Source organism: Astyanax mexicanus, chromosome 25 (genome assembly GCF_023375975.1).
Source record: "Astyanax mexicanus isolate ESR-SI-001 chromosome 25, AstMex3_surface, whole genome shotgun sequence".
In the NCBI taxonomy this organism is placed as follows: domain Eukaryota; kingdom Metazoa; phylum Chordata; class Actinopteri; order Characiformes; family Acestrorhamphidae; genus Astyanax; species Astyanax mexicanus.
In genome coordinates this window covers 16,142,097-16,156,740 of record NC_064432.1, presented here as the reverse complement: position 1 = coordinate 16,156,740, position 14,644 = coordinate 16,142,097, and the positions used below count along the sequence as shown (strand labels likewise).

Sequence of the window (14,644 nt, the reverse complement as noted above, 5' to 3'; positions counted from 1 at the left end):
AAACACCAAGCTTTTAATTAGTATTTCTGGAAAAGTATTACATAGCATGGGCCTATTATACAAAATACAAAACATAAATTACCTCACATTTATGTATACAATTATTCTTTCTACTTAGTAATTTAGTTGGTAATTTATGGTAATCTTAAAAAATACACCTTTGTATTAATGATATAAATAAGATAATAATAAAAAATATACCAATAACAAAAAAACATATTTGCTTGCCTCTTTTAGGAATAAAAATGCAAATATGGCATTTGTTTTGTGTCAAAATTTCATGACAAATAAAAAGAAGAAATACACATGTTCTAGCTAAATAAACTTAATTAGACATTAAGACAACACTGATATTATTTGTTCTGCTATGTATGTGTGTACAGTATATGCTTTAATTGCAGCTAATGCCTTAATGTCTAATTGAATGTATTTACTGTTTCGCTATTGTTTTTTCTTTATTATTTTGTTTAAGGCATATCCACAATGTTATAGTCACCCTGTAGCTATGTTTACTGTCTAAATAAACAAAGAAAAGAGAAATTCTCTCTTATTTTGTACCTGCACTGAGAATTTCGGAAGGTATTCTGTAGCAACAAAATGAACAAGCTAAAAAGAAAATCTCTTCTGTTAAATGAAAATATTAAAGAGCTGTATAAAATCACAACATTAAAAAAAAAAAAAAAAATATATATATATATATATATATATATATATATATATATATATATATATATATATATATATATATACTATTAATAATACTGATTTAATGCTATTATTTTTTTTTATAAAAATACATTACATTATCACACATTATCTCTATTTTTTTCCAGAGCTTTGTATGGGGTTTAACTCGTTGGAGCTTGTGAACCGATTCTACTGTCTGAGTCACGATTCGTTTGGTTGTAGAGTCACCATCACTAACACCAGATCGGATTACAAGATGGCGGTCGGTGGGTGAGAGAATACGGCCGCTGGAGATCAAACTGGTCTGGGGGTTGTTTTTAGTGAGCGGAGTGCTGGTAAATGAGGAGCGGGAGATCTTCGGGCTGGTAGAGAGTGGAGAAGTGCGTTTCTGAGCTCGTGTGGGGGAACATGCGGTTAGTAACAGAGTTTAAAGCCCGGGGTTGAGGAAAAAACAGCGGAGAAAACAACAGCGGCGGCGGCGGCGGCGTTCACGGAGCCGATTCACCGAGACCGACCATGTCGGACACCAGGCGGCGGGTTAAAGTTTACACGCTCAACGAAGACCGACAGTGGGACGACAGAGGGACCGGGCACGTCTCCTCTACTTATGTGGAGAGACTGAAGGGAATATCGCTGCTGGTTCGGGCTGAATCCGACGGTAAGGCTAATGCTAAAGCAAGGATAAGCTAAGCTAAGCTAAGCTACATGAAACGGTTAGCTTGTTAGCTAGTCAGTTTAGCTAGCTATCTATTTATCTTAATGCTGTCTATACGCTACACGACTTTAAAAAGACTCTGAAAAGGCTTTTAACAGAATAAAGTCTAAAGATTAGACTCACGTTTAGTGACAGGATAAGATGTAGTAAACACTGATGATAACTGTTAACTGTTTTCAGGACTGCAACTAGATTCTTTTTGAGATTATTTCCCATCATGCTTTTGGTGGAGTTTAACGTTACACACAATACAAATTACATATTTAGTTACAAGTAATAAGTATTTCAATATTGTGATTTATCAGAGACTCACAACTTTTGTCCCCAACAACAGTTTATTTTTCCGCCACACTGTTAGTTCTTGATATTTTTAATAGAATACATTGTGTTTAACTCCGCCTATAAAACCTCTTAAAATGCCTTGTCCCGTGTAAGGGCTACAGGTGTAGGTGATACAAAACCCCCTTTTCTCCTTTGGAGTGAAATAACTTATTTACATTCTGAAAATTTTGAGGGATTTGAAATCTCCTACAGGACACTTAGAGAAGCTGTCTGTCCACTCTCTACTCAACTTAATAATTCCATGCCAGTAAAATGAATCAACCCTAATTCTGTATGTTTAAAAACAGACGTAAAAACTAGACAACCATAATGAAACTAAAGGTTTGGAGGACATTAACTGTTTGATTTGTATTTAGGAAAATATTTATTTTAAAATAAAGGTCAGGAAAGAGCCAATTTAATGATTTTATTCGTTATATTTTGACATTTACAGATTTTTTATTTCTGTTTCTGCAAAAATTAATCTCAGAGAGGTACCCACTAGAGACCACTCTAGTTTCATAATCAGTTTCTTTGATCTTGCTGTTTATAGGTATATGTTTGAGTAAAGTGAACATTGTTGTAGAAATGCTTATAAAAATGCACTGCTTTCAAACATCAAACAATGAGAAAAAAACAAGTCCACATTCATAACGTTTTAAGAGTTATTTAAACTCCACACTTAATTGGAAGTACCAAAACATTTAAAATAGTTTGTACTGAAGTATTTCAAGCAATTTATTTAAAAAAGGCTGCAAAATTAATCAAATTAATTTGATTAAATGTATTACTTTTTTTTGGCATAGTAATCACTATTGTTTATCTTTACATACTATATAAGCTACCAGAGGAAATCTCAGTAGGTTAATTTAAATTAAATGGAAAAACAATACCTCCCACATCACTTTAAATGTGCTACTTGTTTACAAATGAAAACATAATTAGGTTGTTGTGTACAAAGCCTGTTAAAGTAAAAAAAAAGGAATGGTCCTTTACGTGAATGCTGACATTTTTAATCAAGGCAAGGTTGAGTGTTGCTTGTACAATAACAACAGACTTAAACTAGCAATTTCTAGGCAAGTAAACATTCATTGTTTCTTATTAACTTAGATTAGGTGGTAAGTATAGAGTAAAGGCTATCAGGATTTTAAAAGAGTGATAAGGAGAGAGACTACTAAGCAGTCAACAGGTCATCCAGAGTGTTGCCCAATGTGTTAGTACGACTTTCCTATGCTTTTTTTTAATGCTGGGATTGATTTATTTATTTATTTATTTAAGTTCGCATTATGAGGATAAATGTAAATAAGTATAATGAATAATACTATTTAAATCTTATAATGAATGTAAACAAAAATGGATGTTACTGTGCTGAGTTAGTCCTTCACGTAATAAAAGGTAAAAAAAAAAAACTATGCTTACTGTAAATATACCTAAATAAATCAGAAATCGAATTGAATTTCTGATTCAGATTTGAATAAATTCCGTAAATAACTGGTGATTATACCCTACTGTTCATATACACTTCATCTGTTTTGATTTTATATACAGCATGCGACTGTGTAATTAATCATCCCTTTCACTTTCATATTGGTGAATGATGCATGTACTGAATCTTGATAGATGTCTGTTTAGATGTGGAACAGCTAATCAAGTTCACATTTCTTCAGCAGGATATAGTGCCACCTTTGAGTCATGTTGTTTTTGATGTTAATCATCTAACCACTGACAAGCCAGTCACCCTTTGTAAATGGTCTTACACACTTAAAATGTTTAGGCCTGGTGGACTGGGCTTTTTCTACACATATACAACAGTGATGAATCTGTGGACGGTTGTATTTAAAACAGGTCAAAGAAAGAATCTTTACTACGGGACACTTCATCTTTATGTAATTATGTAATTATTTTGACAGCAAAGCAATTTAAGTGCCACTCCTCAATCTCTTATTAACTTTGGGTAAATTTTGTGATGTGTGCTTTCTGGATTTTTTTTTTTTTCAGGCTCACTTTTGTTGGAGTCCAAAATCAGTCCAAATACAGCATATCAAAAGCAACAAGTAAGTGTTGATCCACAGTTTTGTGTTTTGGGTTAATTATTGGTTTCAATCTTTAAAGGACACTTGCTATCTATACAGCTTCTTATTTCTGTAAATGTTCATGTTTTTCTCTTAGGATACACTCATCGTTTGGTCCGAAGCAGAAAATTATGATCTTGCCCTAAGTTTCCAGGAAAAGGCAGGTTGTGATGAAATCTGGGAGAAGATCTGTCAGGTAAACAGTTAAATGTGTTTTTGCAAATTATCTGTTACTGAGGCTGGAAAATCAAGTAGTTATTTCTACGTATCTTCTAGCAGTATATTGAGAAGAACTCAAAAACAAAGTTTGTACCAATGTAAAGCAGTGTTTTTCCTTTAATTGTGTAATTGTGTTTAATTTATCGTAATACAGGTGTGAGGTTATTACCCATGGTTTACAGAAATGCCAAGCACACGTTCTGGATGGGACAGTCTTAGCAGCTTATATTTTTAAAATTGGTATACCTAAAATGTGTTGTTAAATATTGCTCTGATAGAAACTTTTACTGTAATACATTTCACAAATGGGCAGTCTAAAAAGTGAGAATAATTGTGCCTAAATACCTGCTGGTGCTTTTTCTTTTCACACCGGCTGTATAAAAAGGCTGTGTAGGCTATGTTCGGTTCACTACTTGCTTTCCAGCCCTGCTGTAGTTCACAGGGAATGCACAGTAGTCCCACACAGTTGATTTAACAGCAACAGGCGGGTCCTATAGCTCCTGTGTATTAGAGGTGTGCCAAAAAATCGATTCACATAAGAATCTTGATTCTCATTTACTACGATTCAGAATCGATTTAAAATGTCCCAAAATCGATTCTGAGGGGCGGGTTTTGGACTGATTTTGGGCTGGGTATTTTTGTTGGACCTGGCAACCCGCTTGTCCCTTCAAACCGAGGTCTTCCAGACACACACAGAGCGTAGGTGTTTGAGAATCACCGGTAAGATGGCAGAACAAGCACTATATTACCTTAGATTAACGTGTAGTTTCAATGTTTTATGGCAGAATGCTTCATAACAAGCATAAAAAAGATCGCTAGTAGTTAGTTTCAGTAACTGTTAGCTAGCTAACAAGCTAACTTTCCAGTTCCACCTTAAATAACGCTACAGGTGGCTGCGGGCTGCAGCATTTAAGGCGGAACGGAAAAATAACAATAAGCTAATCAGAGCTCATTTCAGCTCCTCATCACAGAGGAATTAAGGAATGGACAATATGAATTAATTTCTCCACCTCCTGCCCCCTTTCTGAAGAAATACAACGACCTTAAATTAACTAGTTAATCAGCAGCTGCTCCTGAACTTTAGCGCTCCACTGCTATCATCACATCAGCCCAGCAGCGTCACCTACACACCACCGCTAGTAGCCTGGTAATAAAGCAGTGTTATTTATTATTTATTTATTGTTCATTAACGTCATTGTGATATCCCAGTGATTTCTCTGTCACTGAGGACCCACATTCCTGCACATTTTATTGTTTTTGTAACACATTACTTGCTCCAGGACCAGTGTATATTATGGAGGGTTTTTTTTCAATAAGATTCATAAGCCAGAAGCAGAAATTTTTATAATTCAAATCGTTTTGAATCAAAAATCGATTTTGAATCGAATCGTGGCCCCCAAAATCGGAATCGAATCGAATCGTGAGATAGTAATCGATTCCCACCCCTACTGTGTATATTATACACTCTCAGGTGTTCAGAGCAAAACTCTCATGGCAGGCTATGGGCTAAGTCAGTAGCGAGTTGCTAATACCAACAGTGCTACAGCTACACTTTCCGGGGGCAACATTTCTGTGAACATTAGTTCCTCCTATAGACCCCCTGTACCGTGTATTCTGCAGTTTGCATGAACCGAACCGTGACCCCTGTACCATGACGGTTCATAAAGAATACGTACCGCTACATTCCTACTATTTACAAATATAAAATGTATGTTCTATATTTAGTGTTGATGCTTTTTATTGTATAATAGGTTTATAGATTTATTAGATTAATAGTTGTTATATTGAAATCAGTTTGTTTATACTGGATATTTCACCATTCCTAGAGTTGTTTCCTAATAATTGTTGACACATTTGGGATTTAGTCTTTATTTTAAGTGTTTTCATCCTACTTAATGTGTTTTGCCCTTTGTTTGTAGGTGCAGGGTAAAGATCCATCCCTGGAGATCACTCAGGACCCCATCGATGAATCTGAGGAAGAACGCTTCGAGGAGATGCCAGAGACCAGCCACTTGGTGGAGCTGCCCGCCTGCGAGCTGGCTCGTCTGGAGGAAATAGCTGACCTAGTAACCTCTGTGCTCTCCTCGCCCATCCGACGGGAGAAGCTGGCGCTGGCACTCATGAGCGAAGGCTATATCAAAAAGCTCCTGCAGCTTTTTAGGACGTGCGAAGACCAGGACAACCGGGAAGGTCTGCACCATCTTTATGAAATAGTGCGTGGTGTGCTCTTCCTCAATAAGGCCACCTTGTTCGAGGTCATGTTCTCTGATGACTGCATCATGGACGTTGTTGGCTGCCTGGAGTACGACCCGGCACTGGTTCAGCCCAAGAGGCACCGGGAGTTCCTCACCAAGACAGCAAAATTTAAAGAGGTCATCCCCATCACAGACTCAGAACTTAGGCAGAAGATTCACCAGACATATCGGGTTCAGTACATACAAGATATCATCTTGCCCACGCCATCAGTCTTCGAAGAAAACTTCCTTTCCACACTCACATCATTTATCTTTTTCAACAAGGTGGAAATAGTTAGTATGCTTCAGGTAAGTCATTGCAGCTGCACTTTCTTAACATATCTCTAGTTTTGACAGTTAGAGCTGTTTTTTCTAGGAATGCAGATAATTGCTTTTGTAGAATCATCGATTGTATACTGGAAAAGGACCAAACGATCCTGGCCACATTACTAAAGTTGGCCAACGCTGGCCATGCTGCTTTAAAATGTATTGGTTTAAGCTCATATTTATGTATTAGTTTCAATACAGCGGTTTAATTTAACCTGAAAACACCTTTCAACACCTAAAGTTAGGCCAGGGCATATACCCTCTGTTTTAAGTTATAGAAATGTACATCGGCACTGGTGGTGTACTTTGATTGTGTACTTTTCTTGTATGACACATAGCACAGGGGTCTGTTAGTCAGTGCATCAGAACTGGGGTTCTGGTGATGCTGCATTGGCGGTAGTTAGCAAATAGTTGGTTGCTGACTTTGTGTTGGAGGATGCATGTGCTTCATCCTCTTAGTGTCGGGAGCATTGCAACAAATTGGGTGTGGGTGTGGGTGGACTACTAAATAAAATAAAGGGATTTTAATTTAGTGTTAATAATCAGCGCATCTTTTCTAAATTTTGTTGCTATTTTATGAGAACACACATTGTATTAGAACTAGTCGGCAGTCGACCTGATTCATCTAATCTCATTCTTCTTCCTCAAATTTAAATATCATATACTGGCCTGTACTAATTTATATACTGGCCTGTTTTCATAAATGTTTGATATTTCATAGTAATAAATGATAATAAAAATTATCTGAAAAAATATTTTTTAATTGATTACCAGGAGGATGAGAAGTTCTTGACGGAAGTGTTCGCTCAGCTAACAGATGAAGCAACAGAGGAGGGAAAAAGGAGAGAGCTGGTAAGATCTCAAGTTTGCCATCTTGCCTTAATAAATCAATATATTGTGTTTTAAACAGTGTCCCATAGTTTATATTTTTGGATAACTGTAATGTTTGTTTCTCACAGGTCAACTTTTTCAAAGAGTTTTGTGCTTTTTCACAAACACTGCAACCTCAAAATAGGGATGCTTTTTTCAAGACGTTAGCAAACCTAGGAATTCTCCCTGCGTTGGAAATCATTATGGTAAGTTAAAAGCCCTTGACAAAGTGTTCCATTCATTGATTTCTTTTTGTTTTTTTGAGCATTGATTGCCATTAACAGTAGCAACTCTTAACCTGTTAGGCTGGTTTATTCTTCTGCATTGATTCAAAGTGTTGTCTACGCCATAGTATGAGTGCTGTACGCTGCATTGTGTGTTTATACTTCTGCGTTTGCATCTCTGCGATTCTGCCTCCCTCTGCAGTTTAAACCTCAAAGGTGGAAATGTGTGGAAGAGAAACAAAGCTCAGTGGGTCGTAGATGCATATCTGTAGAGGTGCACTTCAGGCTTTGGAGTAGGCTACACGTAGGGTACTGAGGGCATATGTTTGACGCAGAAGTATAAATTGTCACTTAGTTTAACTAGGCATTTGTTTATATGTTGATCTGGGAAAGAAAGTTTGTGCTCTAAAAGACTCATGACCTCCATCACCCCCTATCCCAAAGAAGTATGTTATTAGGGAGCAATGCCTTTTTAATAAATGCTGTTTTTGTCTTAAGGGTATGGATGATCTCCAGGTGAGAGCTGCAGCCACAGATATCTTCTCATATTTGGTGGAGTTTAGTCCTTCCATGGTCCGAGAGTTTGTAATGCAGGAACCACAGCAGGCGGATGATGATGTGAGTACCAGCAGAACATTTTAGCTAAAGTTTGGGCACTCAAATGAGATCAGTTTCACATAAAGCCCTTTTGAATATTTGGATGGGTGTTGACAGAAGGGCATTGAGTAAATATCTGTGCCCGAGCTTTGGAGTGCCCAGGCTCTGCATATAGAGCCTTTTGGGTAATAGAGGGTTGCGAATGTTTACATCCTCAAAATGGCTCTATACATCTGATGCATTTCCTCACTTTATGCAAAGGGTCCTTTACTTTGGCACAGTCTTCTCATTAAAACTTTAGCCTGCCCCAGCTGCAGCCTAAGATTTGAATGCAGCTCATATGTCTGTAAACACTGAATAAATGTATGTGTAGAACATATAGCCTTTTGCTCTTTGCACATTTGTAAACTATAGTTTTTGTTTATACTGTATGATTTACCTTTTTTTATTATTGAGTCCCAAACACATACCTGGTACTAAACAAATATTTTTGCATACATTTACCTTTGGTTTTGTTCTTTCAGGATGTCCTACTGATAAACCTTGTGATAAAGCAAATGATCTGCGACTCAGACCCTGAGCTGGGTGGTGCAGTACAGCTCATGGGGCTGCTCCGTACCCTCATTGACCCAGAAAACATGTTGGCACCCACTAATGTGAGTTACTGTGCTTTGCAAAGTGGAATAAACAAATGGTTCTGCTCTGCTTTTTCGTGTGTGCTGTGAGTAGTCATTTGTAGAAACATGCCCTTTGGAATTGACTCATTGTGTAGATAAGGCCCTATTATTTCTGACACCATAGCAACTGTGATGGTTAATGTTAGCTGTCCCCTGCCTGTTAGATGTGAATGAGTTTAGGTTCTTCTACATGCAGGATTGTATAGGAGTTATGATGGATGGTTTCTAAAATCTACTACATGGCTGTTTGTTAGATCATTTGTTTATTGTTAAAACATTTCCTAAATTGTGTGTGATGTATATTAGCAGGTCATGTAATGAGATTCAACAACTGGTTCACATTCAAAACTGATTTGAATTTTATATCCTGTTTGAACTTGAATCCCCAGAAAACAGAGAAGACTGAGTTCCTCAGCTTTTTCTATAAGTACTGCATGCATGTCCTAACTGCCCCACTGCTGGCCAATACAGCGGAAGAGAGAAAGGGTGAGTTTTATGTTACATTTAGACCCCATCTCATTTCTCCTTGTTTTTGAGTGTCACCCCTCCCCTTTTAACTGAGTTAGAAGGGGAAATGGTTCAAACCTCCCCCTACAAAATGGGACGGCCCTTCAAGAACTCAATACATTGTCAAAATTGTTATATAAAGAAAGCACTGCTTCATTACCAAGCTATAAGGAGCACTGTTATTGTTGGCAAAGAGTGGAAAGGTTTAGCAACCTCACTGCTTTACCATAGTTATTTTTATGACATTGTATCAATAGTTAGCTACAGGGACGTATTCATGTTAAAGGATAGTGGCTATCACAGTTTTTACCAAAGAAAGCACTAAAGTTGTAGATTTCTTTGATTGCTTGTGCAGCCAAAAGGTTTTATTTAGTTTAAATAAAGAATGAATTTTAAATGTTTGAATGGTTTTCCATAGACTTACCTGAGGAAACCACAAAGGTTAATCCAGTGTGTCCAGGTAAGCAAGATTTGTCTCACTACTTGGAATTTAATGTAATATTACTAACTCTGCTCTTTAATATTTTACTTCTGTTTTTAAAGTGTTTTTTTTTTTTTCTTCTGCTACCTCCAGACAATTTCCAGACTGCTCAGCTGCTCGCTTTGATTCTGGAGCTGCTGACATTCTGTGTAGAGCACCATACTTACCACATAAAGAACTACATCATGAATAAAGACCTACTGCGGAGAGTGTTGGTGCTTATGAACTCCAAGCACACCTTCCTGGCACTATGTAAGTCTCTGAGCAGGGCTATTAGTATTGCAGTTTTTTTCTGAGTACACTGCCGTTTGTCACATTTTCCAGTCACAGTTAAAATGAGTAAATGTTCTGGTAGTGTGTCTCATTTTACAAATTTGCAAATAATGCAAAACAGGCTTTGCAAGCCATATTTGATTCATCAGTCTGTGATTTAGAAAATGGGCTGCTTTTAGTAATTTTAGCCATGTCCAGGTGGCGTGCAGTAGTTTTTTTTTTTTTTTTTGCTGCTTTGCAACATCAGTAGTACAAAAACAAAAAAAAGGTGAGAGAGAGCCTTGGTGAGAGGAATTTCTGTGTTGAAAGATAAGTGTAATACTACGAATTGTGCTAACTGTTATTTGCCTCTACAGGTGCCTTGCGGTTCATGAGGAGAATAATAGGACTGAAGGATGAGTATTATAACCGCTACATCATTAAAGGGAACCTATTTGAGCCAGTCATTAATGCTTTGTTGGATAATGGGACAAGATACAATCTTCTCAACTCAGCCATCATAGAACTGTTCGAGTTCATCAAAGTGGTAAGAACTTGACTAAAAGCCTGCAACTTTTAAAAATGTTGGTATTCAGATCTTCATATGTTTTATTTTCTTGATTTTAGGAGGACATAAAATCTCTGATTGCTCACATTGTCGACAACTTCTACAAAGCACTTGAATCTATCGAGTATGTTCAAACATTCAAAGGCCTGAAGGGCCGCTATGAGCAAGAGAAGGACAGACAGAGCCGAGGGCTTAGCAGGTAAGACATGGAGCATCACTTGCAATTAATCTGGTTTCTTTTCTTTCTTTTTTTTTCCTTTAATGACAAAATTTGATGCTTACAGGTACCGTCGTGATGCTCGGTCTCTGGAGGATGATGAAGAAATGTGGTTCAATGAAGATGAGGATGAAGATGAGGCAGAAGCAGCTGTTGAGAAGCGAGTCGACGAAGAATTTCCAGAAACCTACGGAAAGTACATGGGGACAAAAAAAGGTATCTTATGCTCACTCCCCAGTTTTTCTTTTCTTTGCCCTGTTCTTTTCCTATTTGGAAAGGCACTTCCACTTCTCCTCACACACGTCTCTTATCTCGTTGCAGTTAAAGAATGTGAGGACAAGGAGAATCTTCCAAAGCGGACGCCAACTGCCAGCTTTAAGTTTACCTTCTCTCATTCTGCAGGAGCCGCCAACGGAAACAACAGTGCCAGCAACAAACCAGCTTCGTCTGCCTCTCCTGCCAGTCCCATTGGCTCCTCAGGAAAGGCGGCAGCAGCACTGCCCTCCACCCCTGTGGTAAAGGTTGGTTTGATGTGCAAATTTTGCATTTCACCGGGGTTAATACTACTGAATTGTTTCTATCAGCATTTCTCTGCATACTTTATCTTCCTTTCACCTTGTTCTTTAATTCTCATGACTAGGGCTGCACAGTATATTGTTTCGGCATTATCACGATGTGCACAATACTGACATTGCAGGATGTGAAATGTCATTTAAAGTCTTAGCAAAATATGTATAGTTTAATTTGCCTAATACAAAATAAAAACTCCCCCATTGTTCTCATGTCCCATGATGCATCTATCAGAGGCAGATTATATATGCCCTAGTTTGGATCACAGCTGACCTCCAGTGCGCACCGAAAGGTTTTTCTTTTAAATTGATTCATGCTTCTTTTTCCAGACTGGACTGGTTGGCCTTGTGGACTACCCAGATGACGAAGATGAAGATGACGAAGAAGAGGAAGATGAGGAGGAAGACATGTCTCCAAGAAAGCGACCCAGACTGGGCTCGTAAGACACAGCTGTAGTCCTCCACTCTAATGTCCCATGGTGCCACCGAGTCCTGTTCTTATGGGCTTAGGGACCCAACCCCAAACACAGTTCCCCCAACCACACCCCTCCTGCCCCCAGTTCTACTACCTTTTTGCTCAGACACAAGTACCACCAGACTTTGGGCAGCAGAGGACAGAGGTGTACGGATCCTTTGCCACAGTCATTTGAGCCCTCCCTGAATACCCCACCACCACTTGATCCTGTTGTACCAGGTTGTACCAGCAGGGGTGCTGAAGTTCACCACAACCACAGTTGTTTTTTCCTATTTTCTCCCACCAGTGGAGAGTGGAGTTACCATGAGAGCCAGTCAGCCTAGCAGGACTAGCCATTTAGTATTGGAAGCTTGATTGGCAGAGCCTACCGAGCCATGCGTCTTTTTTTTTTTTTTCTTCTTCTTCTTCTTCTTCTTCTTCTTGATCCAGGATGGGTGCAGGGAGTAAGAGATTGAATGGGGAGGGTGAAATTGGGGGGTAGATTTCCAGGCATGGGTCTAAAGAGTAGAACTTGTTATTGTCTATGACTTGGAGCTCAAGTTCAGATGTTTGAGATCTTGTATTCCTGAGTTTATTACGAGTAGTGTACAGCTGTATTTTTCCCCGCCCCGTCTTTTTAATTGTTTCCCCCCAGTGATTTTTTTTTTTATTATTACTATAATTCAAAAGAGGGGACAACTACTCCTGCCAGTGTACATTTTCTCTCTCCTCTTTTGGCACACAGCAAGGTGGGATGACAAGTTTACCCCTTTTTAATCAAAATTCTTTCGTTCATTGAAGAAAACGAGACGTTCTGTTGCTGATTTTAATAACGTGTATTAAACTGCAGTAAAGTCATTTTGCAGCTGAATGGAGCATGTCTGAGGGTGTCTGTGTTGTTCATTTCGTCATGAGAAGAATTTCCACGTCTGAATGTTCGTTCCTTTTCTTCTGTGAGGAGCGCAGGCTCTCCTCAGCAAGTGGCTTCATCACCAGAAGATAACTCCCGTCACCAGCACACTATATTATATATTATATTCTGAAGTATTAAATATTCTGACAGTTACACACTAGCTGCATTCCAAAGCTTAGGATGCAGGTCATCTGTATATTTAAGGCTCTTTTTCAATGCCATATTGGTCATATGTATCAATTAATTTACATGGTAGCCGATTATATACACCTGGAGCAGTCTAATAAGGCTTTGTCGCGATGTCTCCAGTAATGCTCTGCTTTTTTGCAACTGCAGTGCGACGCATGAATAATTTACATTTATTTTTGTGACATGGTGGCCATAAATTGCAGCCTAGGATTTGGGATGCAGCTACCATTTGGCTGAAACAGACATTCCTCTCACTGTTTGCATCTTGCAGGACCTTCCCATGCTCCTGCAAAATGCCATCCCAGATGCACCAAAAGAAGACCATGAGATTTGGTCTTTGTTTGGGTCCTTGCTGAATTGTGTAAAGCAGGGATTGAAGCTGGAACTGGAGCATGAATGGGCCTTCCTTGTATGAACTGGTGTTAAGTCTGAAGTTTCCATCCAATTTAAGTACCACTGTTGGAACCACACCTACATCATTTTCAGGTGGTTAGGGTTGATTTCTTGAAGGTTTTGTTTTTGTTTCTCTCCATTACTTTTTGTACAAGTCCATTTACAACCATTATCTCCACTCTACAGCATTTGTATACATTTGATAAATGAAAAAAGTTCAGATTAAATTTGAGCCTGGCATTTAAACGAGTGGTCTAACTTCAATCTGGTTTTAAATGAAGTTTCTACATCTGAAATGTAAACACTCCTAAAGCTGGATGTTTCCTTGAGTTGCTTAATTGTTGCTCATGCAATGCAAAGTGTTCACTGCAAAAATTACCAGTTATATCTGCACAGGGCAAGTGTGGCTATAGGCTTTCTTCCGTGCCAAGCAGGAGCATGCCATCATTTGTTAGAAGACTGACTAACTGATCTTAATGGTTTACAGTGATCAGTGTAAGCAAACTGTTTCTGTCTGTAATGTAACCAAAACTGCCCCTGGAACAGCATGCATGCGCACCTTGATACATTTATGTATATCACATTCATTACAAAGCGGTGCTGGCTAATGAGGACAGCACTAAGCACATGCATACAGACAAAAATAAGCTTTAAATTCAATCTCTGTTTACATTTATTGCATACTTAAGAATAAACCAGGAGATCTGTCACTGGTTAAAGTAGGAAATAAGTGAGTGTTCATAACATTCAGCATTGGGTCTGGTTACAGATAAACTCCCACCTTCAACAAAAAAAAACATGAGCTCTCAGGATTTTATCAGAGATTTAAAATGTGGTTTTGAAAGGGAAATTTTATCTTCAGTTCCTTTCCATAGAGATCAGATTCTGATGACCTGTATAGATGGATAAAACTGTCTAGCACTGTTGCAAAGATGCCCACTAAGTGACAAAACCTTCCTAAGTGCATTTAAACAGGCAAACAGATGCATCACATTCGTATTGATTTCTGTCTAGGAATCAGATACATATTTGATCAATAGCCATGTTTGTAAGGTTTAAATCTCATTTGAAAAGATTAGACTTGACGTCTGCACTCTCCTGAAAGAATCAAATCTGTCACATTAAGGCAAAAAACAAAACCAAACTGGGTCAATTTAG

At 38.2% G+C, this 14,644-nt stretch overlaps 1 protein-coding gene across 2 annotated transcripts; it reads left to right on the top strand.

The window, feature by feature from the left end:
- Positions 1-920: 920 nt before the first annotated feature.
- On the top strand, positions 921-12,866 carry LOC103039515 (serine/threonine-protein phosphatase 4 regulatory subunit 3). Of its 2 annotated transcripts, none has more exons than XM_022681876.2 (16): positions 921-1,345; positions 3,722-3,777; positions 3,893-3,991; positions 5,934-6,557; positions 7,350-7,427; positions 7,535-7,651; positions 8,168-8,287; positions 8,791-8,922; positions 9,333-9,429; positions 9,869-9,910; positions 10,025-10,183; positions 10,561-10,730; positions 10,811-10,950; positions 11,036-11,184; positions 11,371-11,489; positions 11,868-12,866. In XM_022681876.2, exons 1-16 carry the CDS (start codon positions 1,204-1,206, stop codon positions 11,979-11,981), a joined length of 2,358 nt encoding a protein of 785 aa, XP_022537597.2. In that variant the 5' UTR covers positions 921-1,203; the 3' UTR covers positions 11,982-12,866. The 2 variants fall into 2 exon arrangements, with proteins under 2 accessions (XP_022537597.2, XP_022537596.2); XM_022681875.2 differs by having other exon boundaries at positions 11,290-11,489.
- The last annotated feature ends 1,778 nt before the right edge of the window (positions 12,867-14,644 follow it).